This window comes from Jaculus jaculus, chromosome 1 (genome assembly GCF_020740685.1).
Source record: "Jaculus jaculus isolate mJacJac1 chromosome 1, mJacJac1.mat.Y.cur, whole genome shotgun sequence".
NCBI classification, from domain to species: domain Eukaryota; kingdom Metazoa; phylum Chordata; class Mammalia; order Rodentia; family Dipodidae; genus Jaculus; species Jaculus jaculus.
Genome location: NC_059102.1, coordinates 317,511,893 through 317,526,867, shown reverse-complemented (window position 1 = coordinate 317,526,867; position 14,975 = coordinate 317,511,893). Strand labels below are relative to the sequence as shown.

General features: G+C 41.2%; 1 protein-coding gene across 1 annotated transcript; it reads right to left on the bottom strand.

Moving 5' to 3' along the window:
• Positions 1-566: 566 nt before the first annotated feature.
• On the bottom strand, positions 567-1,511 carry LOC101602774 (olfactory receptor 6N1-like). The gene has a single exon (XM_004671093.2). The coding sequence runs from the start codon at positions 1,509-1,511 to the stop codon at positions 567-569; it is 945 nt and encodes a 314-aa protein (XP_004671150.2).
• Positions 1,512-14,975: the final 13,464 nt, after the last annotated feature.

Genomic DNA, 14,975 nt, shown 5'->3' with positions numbered 1-14,975 from the left:
GGCTTCTAAGGCAAACACCTTCACCACTAAGCCATCTCTTCAGCCCTGGCATATGAAATTTTACACAAGCTGTAATTACATTCTCATTTCTGCCAATCTTGTTTTCTGCCTTTTTAACCTCACTGCAGGAATATTGACTATCATGCTAGCTCTTGGCTTATTTTTTTAATTTATTTTTTACTTTTGGTTTTTCAAGGTAGGGTCTCACTCTACTCTAGCCCAGGCTGACCTGGAATTCACTATGGAGTCTCAGGATGGCCTCGAACTCACGGTGATCCTCCTACCTTTGCCTACCAAGTACTGGGATTAAAGGTGTGCACCACCACACCTGGCTTTGCTTTTTATCAGTGGTGTCATTTCTTCTCCATCAGATTGGGAAATATTTAAGCATCAAAACTGCTTTCTCTTTACCTGTTCACCTCTAAATCAGTCAAGGAGCAGGTTAATCTATGATTCAATGACTAATAAGATGATTTTATTGGCATTTATTTTGACTCTGACTAAATGACTAGCCAGCCAGTTGACTTTCATACTCACCCAGAATTTGGTAATGCCAGAGGAGACCATCAGGATTCTCGTAAGAGAATCCTGATCTTGCCAGTCACCCTTTTCACAGCCTCTTTCACCTCCTTGTTGCGCAGGGAGTAGATGATGGGGTTGAGGAAAGGAGTGAGAAGGGCGTACACTAACGCAATGAGCTTATCAGTGCCCTGGTGTCTGCTCCCGGGTGATCCCACATACACTGCGAAGGCAGAAGCATAGAACAGCGCCACGACCGTCATGTGGGAGGAGCAGGTGGAGAAGGCCTTGGCACGGCTAGCAGCCGAGGGCAGCTTCAGCACAGCCGTCAGAATGCCCCCGTAGAGTCCCAGGATGAGCACAAAGTTGCACCCAGTGGCCACTCCAATCACAGCACCATGGACCCGAGCATACCAGCTTGTGTCCACACATGCCAACCGCATTAGTGGTGCCAGGTCACAAAAGTAATGCGCTACCTCTTTCCAGCAGTAGGGCAGAGTGGCAGTGAGACTGGCTGGCACTAGGGCAGCTGAGAACCCAGCCACCCAAGTAGCCCCCGCCAGCCACAGCTGTACCTGTCTGCTCATGAGGGAGTGGTAGTGGAGTGGGCGACAGATGGCCAGGTAGCGGTCCAGGGCCATGACTCCCAACAGGTAGCACTCAGTCATGCCCAAGGAATGGAAGACATACAGCTGGGCGAAGCACACGACCGGCGAGACGGGCGAGAGGCCACGGAGCAAGGTGTGCAGCAGGCTGGGCGCGGTGGTGCTGACGTACCAGAGCTCTAGGAAGGACAGGACACTGATGAAGAAGTACATGGGTGTGGACAGTCCTGAGTCCGCCTGGACCAGGACAATGATGAGCAAGTTCCCCGCAAGGGTGAGGAGGTAGACGCACAAGGCCCCCAGGAAGGCAAGAGGTCTCAGGGCGCTAGAGGTGGTGAAACCAGCCAGGATGAAGGTCTGGGGCCAGGTGTGGTTGACATGATCCATGATTCTCAGGAACGAAGGGTTAAGGTTAAAGTTGAACTACTTTAAGCTTTGCATTTCTTTAACAAATAGCTCTGTGCCAACTACAACAAACATAGGCATCTGAAAGAACATGGGCATTGTTTAATAAATTCCTTATGCTACAATAGTGGTATCATAACCCCAAAGGCAGAAATGATAGGTCATATCTCATAGCATCTGTAAGTTTCAGGGATGGAGCTGGAAAGAAATTCTACTGGCCCCTGTTTTTTCTTTTTTCTTTTTTTTCCTTTTTCCTTTTTTTGGGTTTTCGAGGTAGTGTCTCACTGTAGCCCAGACTGACCTGGAACGTACTATGTAGTCTCAGGGTGGCCTCAAACTCACAATGATTCTTCTACCTCTGCCTCCCAAGTGCTGGGATTAAAGGTGGGCACCACCATGCCCAGCTCCCAATTTATTCTTAATGCATGTTCTAATATTCAGCTCCAGAGATTAAAGTATTGTGATCCTCCCCAGAGGCTACTATATAATAAAAAGAAAGAAGAAATTTCTACTGCTTCCTCTCCTGTGGGTTCCTGATAACAAAATAACCAATAATATTGGGCTAAAGTAAAGGAAGAAAGGTCATCCAAAAAGGAACTATGGTGACCTCTTTGAGGAAACCTCTGTACAGTATATAGACTATTCTGGTAAGAACTAGAAAATATAGTAATCAAAGTGACACAGAAATTCTGTGATTAGTTCTTAAAATCTCATGCCCAGGAAACTCAATTCCACATTCACACTGTACCTTCTGAAAGTTGATCCTCAAAAGAGACATTCCTGGGAAATCTTAATGTAAAACCATGTGTCATAGCTCCCAAGCAAGAAAGAGTGATCTCTGAAGTCAGGGAGTGGCCGTGTTCACTTGCTCTGACCTTCACACACTGCACACTGTACACTGGAAAAGGGAATTTTTCACTTAACCTCAGCTTCCTCTTCCTTAAAATTAAGTAAAAAAAAAGTTTGCCAGTTGTTTTATAAAACTCGTAAGACAAATAAGTGATGATTACCTAAGGTGACAGGAAAGTGATTATCAGTTTTAGAGGCACCAGCACCAATGTTACTTGAGCTTTCCTTCCACACTCTAAGAGGGCGCCCCAGGAAATGTAAAAGCTTTCCTTTCATTCTCTTCTGTTATTCTCATCTCTTCTGCACCACTCTTGCCTGTTATCCGACATATGATGATAGGACTGTAGCATCTTCCTTGTAGTCTTTCTATCCTTGCCTACTTATATCTTACAGTCCTAGAAATGGCAGGTTCCCAGAGGTTCCTAGTAGTTGCAGGAGTGACTTGCTCACAGTAAGAGTCCCCCTGGGGCAAGAAATTAGGCATGGGGAGCCAAGACAAATCAGCTCTATTTCTCATATGACTTTTCTCCATTTGCAACAACCTGATGTTTTCATCCAGAATCTTAAAGTTGAGCAAGAGAGATAATTAAACAATGCTAATGCTAAAGAAAATAATTGCATAAAAATTTTGAACAATTATTATTTTATGTGCTGGGCTTGGTGGTGCACACCTTTAATCCCAGCACTCGGGAGGCAGTGGTAGGAGGATTGCCATGAATTCGAGGCCACCCTGAGACTACATAGTGAATTGTAGGTCAGCCTGGGCTGGAGTGAGACCCTACCTTGAAAAGCCAATACATATATACATATATATGTGTGTGTGTGTGTGTGTGTGTGTGTGTGTGTGTATAATGTGATTAAAATTTTATCTAAATAGCCTCTATTTTTTAAAAATTTTTATTAACATTTTCCATGATTATAAAATATATCCCATGGTAATTCCCTCCCTCCCCACCCCCACACTTTCCCATTTGAAATTCCATTCTCCATCATATTACCTCCCCATTACAATCATTGTAATTACATATATACAATATCAACCTATTAAGTATCCTCCTCCCTTCCTTTCTCTACCCTTTATGTCTCCTTTTTAACTTACTGGCCTCTGCTACTAAGTATTTTCATTCTCACGCAGAAGCCCAATCATCTGTAGCTAGGATCCACATTTGAGAGAGAACATGTGGCGCTTGGCTTTCTGGGCCTGGGTTACCTCACTTAGTATAATCCTTTCCAGATCCATCCACTTTTCTGCAAATTTCATAACTTCATTTTTCTTTACCGCTGAGTAGAACTCCATTGTAAATAGCCTCTATTATCAGCATATTTATTTGTAATATCTTCAGTGAAAAATGTGAGCCAATGTTTATAAAAAGTAACTTAAAGAGCAACTAAAATATTGAGAAAAGAAGGAATATGTCAGTGATTCTGTGACTTATTCATAAACCATATTTATGTAATATAATAACTAATATTGATTGTTAAAATGATAGGATCTAGAATCACCTAGGAGGGGAAAAATGATGGGCATGTTTATGGGAGAGTTTCTAGACTGGATTAATTGTGGTGGGAAATCACTGTAAATCTGGAAAGCATCATTGCACTGGCTGGAGTCCTGGACTGAGTAAAGATGGAACAGTGAGCTTAGCACCAGCCCTCATCTCTCTCTGCTTCCTGACGTGGGAGCAACATGATCAGCTGCCGCATACTCCCGCTGCCATTTCTTTGTGCTGTGATGGGCTTGACCCTCAAACTGAGAATCAAACTAACATTGTCCTTCCTTAAGTTGCTTTTGGCAGGTCACTATAATGGGGGAAGTAATTCATACAGAAAGTTGGTACTGACCCTGGGGCTGCGGCAGTTTTAAAATGTATGGCTCCATAGACTCAGGTGCTTAATTAAAATTATTCATGTTACTTGGATCTCTGGCCATCTGGCTGGAGATGGTGTCACTGGGGGCAGAGCCTGGGGTTCAGCCCAATGGAATGTTTGCAAGTGGGTCTGATTCCAGCCTGAGGGTGTGGCAAGAGAATTCGAACTTGTGGGGGGTTGTATGTATGTTCTGGTACTGGTGTTTGCATACTGCAGTTTTTCTTTCTTTCTTTTCTTTCTTTCTTCCTTCCTTTCTTTCTTTTCTTTTTTTTTTCTGTTTGGATCTATGGAAGTAAGCAACTTCTTGTACCATTGATGGAACTTTCCCTAGATTTTTAAGCTGAAATGAACCCATAAGCCTGTGTGGTTAGAAGTTCATCCCAGCCCTGTAGAGCTGACAACATCCACATTATTGCTGTGATGGACTTCACTATGTGGTCGTTGGCTCTTTAAAAACGGCTCGTGAGAGGAGTGAGAAAGTTTCAAACATTGCCCTATAGAATCACTACCAAGGCTGTCAGCAAAGTCTAGTAATCCATTCTGGTGGGAGTTTTGAAGACAGAGATGCTCCATACTTCCTCATGAGGTTTAAGAAGGGAACAAGTGCTTTGCTAGGTGCTGGGCTAGAGGTCATCCAGGATATAGTCTAGCAATGACGTTGGCTACATTCTACTTGTGTGCTGAGAACTCAAGCAGGATGAATTCAGAAATTATGGACTAATTTGGGGAGAAAATGTCAAGACAGAATAGCATTCAGGCTGTGTCATGGTTACTTCTCTCTGCTCTGAAGTTGGTCTACAGTGAGAGAAAAAAAGTGGAGGAGAAACATGAGAAACGTACTGTTTGGTAACATGATTGTGTGAAACAAGTCTAAGGTTTCATCCTGAGCTGGCAGTAGAACTTGACAATGTTATCCACATGCCACTAGTTTTTCAAGTATGGAAGATATTAGATCAAGATGGTGATGGAGTCATAGTTCCTCAGAATGGCTCAGATGAGGCCGAGAGGCCACTGAGCAAGGCTGTGAAGTCAGTATTGCAACAGGTGCTGGAGGTGTCATACCTGGATAAAAGGGAAGAGAGCTGGATGCTAGTGTCCCTCTCCCTCGGCTTTCTAACTGGGTTACAATGTTATGAGATGCTTCACTTTCCTATTGGTACCATCATGGACACTTACTTCAAATGTGAATCAAAGTAAATGCTTCCTAAGCAGGGTGTGGTGGCGCACGCCTTTAATCCCAGCAGAGGTAGGAGGATCGCCGCGAGTTCTAGGCCACCCTGAAGCTACATAGTAAATTCCAGGTCAGCCTGAGCTCAAGTGAAACTCTACCTTGAAAAAACAAAAAGATTTTTAAAAAATTTAAAAATTCTTCCTTAAGTTCATTAACTACAGCAATGACACAACAATTGATATAATGGACTAATGTATATTTCCTAAACTTCAAACAACAAAGTTTCTTTTCTCAATAAATTTAACTTATAATGTGAGATATAGACTAAAACAGAGAGTTTTAAAACAAATTTATATAAGCATATGTAATGTTATTCAACCTAGCTTATGATAAGGTGCATTCAATTTTAAGATACATTGTGATATTTCACTCATTGTTCATATTGACAAAGACATAGGAATTTAAAAATATACTTGATTCATAAGGTTACTATAAAACAGGTATCTTCGATGCATTGTTTATAAGAATACAAAAGAAAATATTTTAGATGAAATGTCAGCAATCCATTGCTCTCTCTCTCTCTTTCTCTCTCTCTCTCGTGTGTGTGTGTGTGTGTGTGTGTGTGTGTGTGTGTGTGTGTGTGTTGCTTGCTGTAAATTGAATTTAGTTCCTCAAGCACAGTATGTAAGTCTCCCACTGAACTATAGTCCCAGTCATTGAATTTTGTTTTTTCAGTTTTGTCTGTAATAGCAAAACTACTGGAAGCTAAATGGTTTCCAAGGGTGTCTTCTTTGAGCTTTATGCAAGAGAGTGTGGTCTGCTGTTCACTAGGGCTATACAGCAATAGCTGAGGCAATGTGTCATGATAGGTGTCCATATAATTCAACAATGCATTTTGGGTGAAACACAAGCTTTCAGTTTATATCATGCTCCCATGTGTTACACTGGTACATTGTTTCCTAATTTTAAAAATTACAACCGATAAAACAAAGAGATAGGGCTGGAGAGATAGATGGTGGTTAAGGTATTTCCTGTAAAGCTAGAGTGCACAGTTTCAAGTCCCCAGGACCCACATAAGCCAGAGAAACAAGGGAGCACATGCATTTGGAGTTTGTTTGCAGTGACTGGAGGCCCTGGCACACCCATTCTCTCTCTCTCTCTCTCCCTCTTTCTTTGTCTTTCAAATAAAAACAAAATATTAAAAAAACAAACGGATCATATTTATAGGTCACAGCAAAGTGAACAGAAATGGTCTGCACTGACACATGTAAACAGCCCAAGGGCCATGGTTTCCTCGGGCTCTGTGTGACTAGTCAAAGGGCAAGGAGCAGCGACATCATCAGTTCAACATCCCTGATACCTTCATGTGGCGAGTATGTCTGTGGGGTGGGGGGAGCTCTGACCTAAGGAGGGTTTGAAGAAAATTACCCCAGAAGATTGAGAAGGCTCAAAGATGGTGAAGTAAGAGGGAGATAAGCAGGAAAATTTAGGCCTCTGAAGTAGCTATGAAAAAGAAAGGATTCCTTGTAGGATTCCAGGAAGAGTGAGTCACCTTCAGCCTCATCTGATCATTAGAAGCCATTCATGTATAAATGGATTAATTTGTCAAATCCTGTGTGAGAAATCAACAGTGAGTTTAGAGACTGATTAAGTCTCCACATTAGGACTGTAAAATTGTACAGCTAGCTCAGGAGAACAGACCCCATGGTGGGAATTAATGTCCATGAAGGTAGAATAAATAGCATAAACATGAAGCAGCTGGTCATGTTGTGTCCTTGGTCAGGAAGTAGTAAGTGGTGACTGTTGCTGCTCAGCTGGCTTTCTTGTTTTGATTCAGCCTGGGATGGCAGCCATGGAAAAGTGCTGCTGATCAGTTAGGGTGGCTCCGCCCACCTCAACTCACCTCACATACATCCCCAGAGATTTGTATATTATGTGATTCTAAATCCTGGCAGTTGACAACCTGAGTTTAACTACCATATGGGCCTTGTGCAGGCCCTGCTTTAGGAAACCTTACAGTCAGATTAAATTTCTTGAGATGTCAATAATGTGAGCCATCACCCACTAGCCAGCCTTCAGTTTTCAGAGAGAGAAAATGAAGCGAAGAAAGTCTTTCCGAGGTCACACAGGCCTCTGGAATGGATTTAAGGATGGTTACTCATCTCTCTGTCTCAAGTTTGGTAATGATAAGTGCATAGTTACTGGTATAATACATAGATATAAAAACAATAACTGTTGATCAAAACCATAAAATTGAGTGTTCATAGTGACCTGTCTCTGCCAACTATAATCTGTCTAATGAGTTAGCTATCTTTTGAAAGGCTGTACGTTAACTTTATGGCCTTCAGTTCACTTATCAAAAAAGTGAGAGGGGACTGGAGAGATGGCTTAGCAGTTAAGGCACGTGCCTGTGAAGCTTAGGGACCCAGGTTTGGTTCCCCAGTACCCACATAAGCCAGGTACACAAGGTGACACACGTGTCTGTAGTTTATTTGCAGTGGCTAGAGGACCCGATGTGTCCATTCTCTTGCTCTCTCTCTCTCAAATAAATAAATTTTATTTTAATAAAAGTGAGAGGGCTGAACTAAGTCATCTCAGTAGAGAAACCTGTGGGGAGTCTTGGAGAAAAAAAGAATGGCTATGGTGTTATATCCCTATTTCTTTTTTTCTATTTCTATTTTCTACTTTATACTCATCTCTTCACATAATGTTCTTCCAATGTGGCTTGCTCATGTGTCTTTGACAATACAGGAGCTGAAAGGTTTCCAGAGTGTCTTTTTTGAGCTTTCTGCAAGAGATTTGGATCTACTTCTTGCTAGAGCTGTGCAATGACAGTTGAAGCAATTGAAGGAAGAGAGAGTGTGCTCAGTTACCGGAGCTCTGCTTCCTGTGGCACACGTAGACATGGGTACTTTAGGAAAAGAACCACAGCCTATTATAGCAAAAAGACTAGGACCTCAGGTGTGTGGGCTGAGGTCCAAGAACTAAGGTCTGGATGATGATATAACTTAAAAATCCCATCTAATAATGTTGGGCAGAAATAGAGAAATTGATAGAGCCCTGATCTTTCCTGAATCCAATGTACTTGAGTCTCCCACTGGCCACCCTTTGCGCACACCCCTAGCTGTCTACTCTGTGCAGTTAGTAATTACTGAGCCCATCTCCCACCCTTCCAGTATTCCTTTGTATGATGCCCTCGTCCTACTTTCTTCACCTAGGCTCTGGTGTTAACAAGAGCCAAAATTTTCTCTATGATCCTATGCTACTCTCATATCCTTTCTAAGCCAGTGCCTTGATTAACATATCCACATAAGTGGGTACTCTACAAATTACATTACTGTTATTGCTAGATAATAAATGATTATAAATATACATTGAGTAAGATTTCTAATGATTGTTCAGAATGGGCTGAAACACTGGGCAATTATGAATGTCATTTTATCCAAGCTTATCTTAGGGCTAGAAATCAACTACTATTGTCAGTCTCTTCTAGGTAAGTAAGTAGGATACTAGACCTACACTTGAAAAATGAGGAACAATGCCAATCTATTGTGCCTTTTCTTGCATCAGTGGGGATGTATCAACAAAATATAAGAGTATGATCTAGCTTTAAAACTCATGCCAATGTGCAGGAACAGCAGAAGTTCTGTGCACGGAGAGGAAAGACCAAAAGGCATGCATCCCTCTGCTCAAAAGCCCATCAGCAATAAGCAATGAGCCTCGGAAACCTTGAGCAGAGGGTCTAAATCAAGTCTGAAATATCTCCTCTTTCTTACTTAGATCTCAGGCAATTGCATTGAGCAGTCCTGCCCTTAGCCAGCCCAGACTCTTGTTTCCATGTTTGTTTGTTTTTTCCTATGAAGAGGACCTTGGTGTCACTGCTACACAATCTATCATTTAACACATATCCTGTTTGGGTGCATATCTCATAGGGAAACATCTAATGAAATCTTCCGACAAAACTTTTCTTATAATCAACCAACTAACAAGTTTTCTAATGAGAAGACAAACAAGTTGCTTAATTGATCTGGGGAAGCCACAGAGAGAATCAAGGGCACCATTCCCAGGAGGGTGGTTGTACCTGCTTAATGATACAGACATAACTTTAGTAATTATCAGCAGTGTCTCTTCAGAGAACACCAGTACAGAAGTTAAGGAGCAGGGAACTGTGGGGAGGTCCTGCTCATCTTTTGACTCCTTCAATTAGTGCTAATTGGGATCATGGGAATGCAGGTCAAGATGTCCAAGAAGCTGCTTGCAGGAGGCCCTTCCCCAGGCTGGTCAAGAGTCTTTCCCCACATCACAAATTCATTTCCTACATTCACTGAAGGCCCTATAAAGACTTGGACTGGCAGCCAGGCCTGGATTTCCGTCTAGGCTTTACCACTAACTAGCTTTGTAGCAAAGTGTGTTACACACCTTCCCTGACCTCAACTTTCAATATGTAAAAGGAATTAAACTTCATGTATTTTGCTGTTTCTTTTAATTGTATGTTTGAACTATGATAAATGATGTGGGACAGAAAAATAAGTACAATTAAGATAAGTTCATTCTGACAACAAGGCACCAGTATCAAGATACTCAAATCAAATTTAATAGAAACACTTTGGTCAAATTAGTAGACATAACTATATAATAAAACATAACTGCACTTAATTACAGGGCTCCAAAATTATATAGCAAATTCCAACCACAACAAATGGAATATAACACAAACCAATAATCATAGCTAGTATTTAGAACCTGTAGCTCAATACTGACAGATAAAAGATAAAATCAAAAATATTGATGAAAAATCTATATATCATCTTAGACCAATATGACCTAACTTGAACTTACAGATCACTGTAAAGACAGCTAGCTGGTCCTATATGTTCTTTATAAGAGTGTTTACAGTGATCATCAAAGTGAAATATGTGAGGCACCTTCAGTAAGTTTCCATAAAGTTCCTATCTAAAATTATAGCACAGAAAGAGTAACGATATACAGTGCCAATAGAAAAAAAAAATCATTTCTTTATGTGCTTATGCTATAAAAGAAGACAATAGTAATGTAACTGATGTACATTTATTCACTATAACAGTATAAAGTCAAGAGAAAACAATAAATAATACATCCAAACAAAGCCATAAGGAAAAGCACGTACATTAAAAATCACTTAAAATTTGAGAAAATGCACCCAAACTTCTTTTCTTTATAAAAATCTAATTTAGGTGTCTTATCACCTAGTGAATGTGCAAATCAACTTGAGAAACTCAGGCAAAGACACTAATAGACTTTTCTTTTGGGCTTTAAAATAAGAAGATTGGCAAGAACTTTATTTAGGATATACTCTCCTCTTTCATTTTCATTTTTAAAATATTTGTGTGCAGGCACACGTGCATGTGTCCCTGTTTTTCAGGTGTGTATGTATATAGGGGTGAATGCACAAATGAAGGCTGGAAGTCCACCTTGGGTATTGCTCCTCAGAAAGTTCTTTTTTTTGTTGGGGGGGGCAGGCCTTTCAAGGTAGGGTCTCTCTTGACCTGGAATTCATTATGCAATCTCAGGCTGGCCTTGAATTTATGGCAATCCGTTACCTCTGCCTCCTGAGTCCTGGCATTAAAGGCGTGCACCACCACACTTGCTTCAGAAGGTTCTTTTATTTTTTCTTTTATTTTTTTGAGGGAGGGTCTCACTCTAGCTCAGGCTGACCTGGAATTCACTGTGTAGTCTCAGGGTGGCCTCGAACTCATGGTGATTCTCCTACCTCTGCTTCCTGAGTGCTGGGATTAAAGGCAAGCACCACCATACCTGGTAGAACATTGCTTTTTGGGACCGCATCTTTCACTGATTTGGCTAGACTGGCTGGCCAGAGAGCCTCAGGGACCCTGTTGTGTCTGTCTCCACAATACTGGGGTAGATATATTTTTAAAATATTTTATTTATTAATTTGAGAGAGAAAGATGAAAATAGAGAGAGAATGGGCACTTGGTGGTCTCTAGCCACTGTGAATGAACTCCAGATACATGCTCCATTTTATGCAACAAGCTTTATATGGGTCCTGGTGAGTTAAACCTGAGTCCTTTGGCTTTGCTGGCAAGTAGCTTAACCACTAACCCATCTCTCCAACCATTGTTAGCTTTTTTTAAAAAATATATTTTTATTTATTTATTTATTTTATGAAGAGAAAAAAGCACAGAGAGAAAAAGAGAGCTAGAATGGGCACACCAGGGCCTTCAGCCACTGTAAACAAACTCCAGATGCATGCAACACCTTGTGCATCTGGCTTACATGGGTCCTGGAGAATCGAGCCAGGATCCTTTGGCTTTGCAGGCTAATAATGCCTTAACCACTAAGCCATCTCTCCAGCCCCGTTTTTAGATATTTTTATGTGAGTTCTAGGGAATGAATCTAAGTCCTAATGCTTGTAAGACAAGTACCTCACCAACTTAGCCATCTCTCCTCCTCCAATTTTCCTGGCTGACACAACAGATCAAAGCTCTCCACATTTATCCATAGTTCTAACATATAAATTAAAGGATCAAGAATCTGGCTGCTATTTCTTTTTGTAATCTCTCTACTTAGTGCAATCATTGTACTTATTCTGAATTCTCTCTGAGTATGATGACATGGTCTACACTTAATATATATGGTGTCATTCTAGGAGACATCTTCAGTGAGGACTTTGAGAGATTTTTTTTTTTTTTTGGAGAGGCACTTGAGAAGATAGGCAGTCATTAAGGATTTTTTTTTAATTTTTATTAACATTTTCCATGATTATAAAATATATTCCATGGTAATTCCCTCCCTCCCCACCCCCACACTTTCCCATTTGAAATTCCATTCTCCATCATATTACCTCCCCATTACAATCATTGTAATTACATATATACAATATCAACCTATTAAGTACCCTCCTTCCTTCCTTTCTCTACCCTTATGTCTCCTTTTTACCTTACTGGCCTCTGCTACTAAGTATTTTCATTCTCACGCAGAAGCCCAGTCAGTTGTAGCTAGTATCCACATATGAGAGAGAACATGTGGCGCTTGGCTTTCTGGGCCTGGGTTACCTCACTTATCATTAAGGATTTTTTAAAAATATTTTGTTCAATATCAGGAATTCTTTTACACCCGAGCTGTGTGTAAGTGGCTGATCTCATTTTACCAGTGTAGCCTTGAAATTTCTGGAAGGACATGGAGCCTCTAGGAGTGACTAGGATGCAACAGTGACATGTTATAGTAGCTTGGAAACTGCATAAGAGGAAGAAAACTCATTTGTCCACTTTTTTAGCCTATAGGAAGAAAATCCAACTGCCTAGTATGGGTTTGAGAATGTTAACCTGACTTCCTTTTGGGTATCAGCAATTTATGTGTCATCTTCTGAAAAATCAAGAGTGATAGCTTCTCACATATGTTGCCTTCCAAAACAGGAGACAAGAACATCCTACAACATGAACATTTCTGGTGCATACCCTTTACCCAGTAATCTCTGCATTGAGAGCCTCACTGTTCTCCCCAACCTCTTACTTTCATCCATGCAGAAAACACAGCTCTCATCTCCAGAGGAATAAAAAAGACAGTCTATGCTGGAGCCAAATATGAGTGACCATGACCCAGGGAAACAGATTTAAAATATTCCAAACCCCATTCTCCAGTGTCGGGATGGGCTTGTGAAATAGTTATACAACAAAAAGAGTCATAAGCCAGAATGTTATTCAAATACCTGCCTGGATACCTCAGGTTAACAGGTTACAGCAAAGTGGAGAAATCTCTGCCACAGGCCGCAGATGTTAACTAATGAATGATATGGTTAACTTCTTAGTTGGTGGGAGCTAGAAATCTTGTGTGTACATTCCAACAGGATTTACCTAGTAGTCACAAGGATGTTAGATCACACACTGAGGTGGGCAATAAATGGCCATATGGGGGGTCTAAGGTACCCAGAATAATTTGGCTCTGGACCTATTCCAAACTCTCCATAATCATTGAAATGCTAATTATTCAGTCAGCCTTATATGATGTTCAGACTAGGTATGGCTGCTCTCTAGGAACTTCACTTAATGCATGTGCTCAATCTCCCCTGTCGCCATAAACAGTCATAAAGTTCATCCTGTAGAGTCATGAATGCCCAATGATGTTTGCAGTAGTATTTGCAGATCCAATTTGCTTACTTAGTGTGGATAGCCAGTTTTCCAACTCAGGCTTCTCACCCTTCATGAACCTAGTCTGCATTAGCATATTAGCTCTCTTCTTACTCAGATAAACATAGTTTGAATTAGCATATTATCTTTCCTCATGTTCACATGATCTCTGATCATGACCTTGCTTAGCTGGTTCACTCATGTTCTTCTTGCAGACCAGACAGGGACTGCCACAGGACCATCTTTAACTGGATTCATTTATTTGACTTCTTGAAGATTCAACTACCAGAGTCAATCCATGGCTCTATATGCAGAAAAATTGTCATTAGGTTCTCCATGTTTCTCTGGAGGCTTGGTGCTTTTCTAGATATGCTCTATCATCCGTTTGTGTTTTTTTATGGATGATTCTGAGAAGCTGGAATAGTCATGAAGTTCAGTAAGAAAAATAATGGATCCAAAGTCTCAGATAAGAGTTCAAAATCTACTCATAAGTACCCTAGAAAGAATCTTTACATAAATGATGAGAGTCCCTTGACACCTTTCAGTGTTGTTGAACTATTTAGAACTGCGTGGATGCCATACACCATTGTAAATTCAAGAGATGTCCTGTCAGACTTTTCTTCACTAAGAAGACACAGCCAAATGCTGACAATGAGATCTCTGACAGGAGGGGGCAGGAGCCGGCTGACTCATTTCCTTCCCCTTTAGAGCTAGATGAGAAGAACCCACTTATCTCTGGAGCAGGAATTAAACAAACATTACTCAAGTATTATTTATACCATTAATAATAAGCATTTACTGAAAGCATCCCTTTACATATTAATGCTTATTTAAGCTCTGTTATTGGGGGTTTGGGGTGGTTTAACTCCTTGATAACTCTTACTTCTCTCACTCGTTCCCAGGCTGCCCTGAGGAAAGGACTCAGCCAGACAGACAGTAGACTGCCCTGATTCCAGCATCAGACTCCGAACATGCCACACAGCAGTCTTGAGGAAGTTACACACGGATTGTTCTCGCTGCCGAAGTATAAGTCCACTTCAGCTGCTGGAAGAGCAGCCCCAGCCACGAGTGTTTCAAGTGGCTCGTGCCAGGCTTTGTATCATCTCAAGCAAGCCTCCATGAACTGTAAGTGACCTCTTCAGCCCTTTCCACACAGGCCACAATGAATTTGCTCATCCTGGGGCCCAGCAGAAAGCCCTCAGAATGCAGACCTGGGACTTCTTCATTTGCATGGGGGGGCATATTGTGATTGGAGCAATGTGCAGTTTCTATTTGCATCAAGGACTCGTGATAAACAGTGTTTCAATTGTACTGATTCCTGCTATGATTGGTGAAAACACCCTTCCTGGGTATTTAAGCAGGCTGATCAGTTCACTCTGTGAGCAGACGGAAACAGTTCTGTGTTTGACTCTTGATGTTGTGACATAAAGGCCC

Coding starts and splice junctions, on each gene's coding strand:
- LOC101602774 (XM_004671093.2), bottom strand. CDS start 1,511: ATGGATCATGTCAACCACACCTGGCCCCAGACCTTCATCCTGGCTGGT.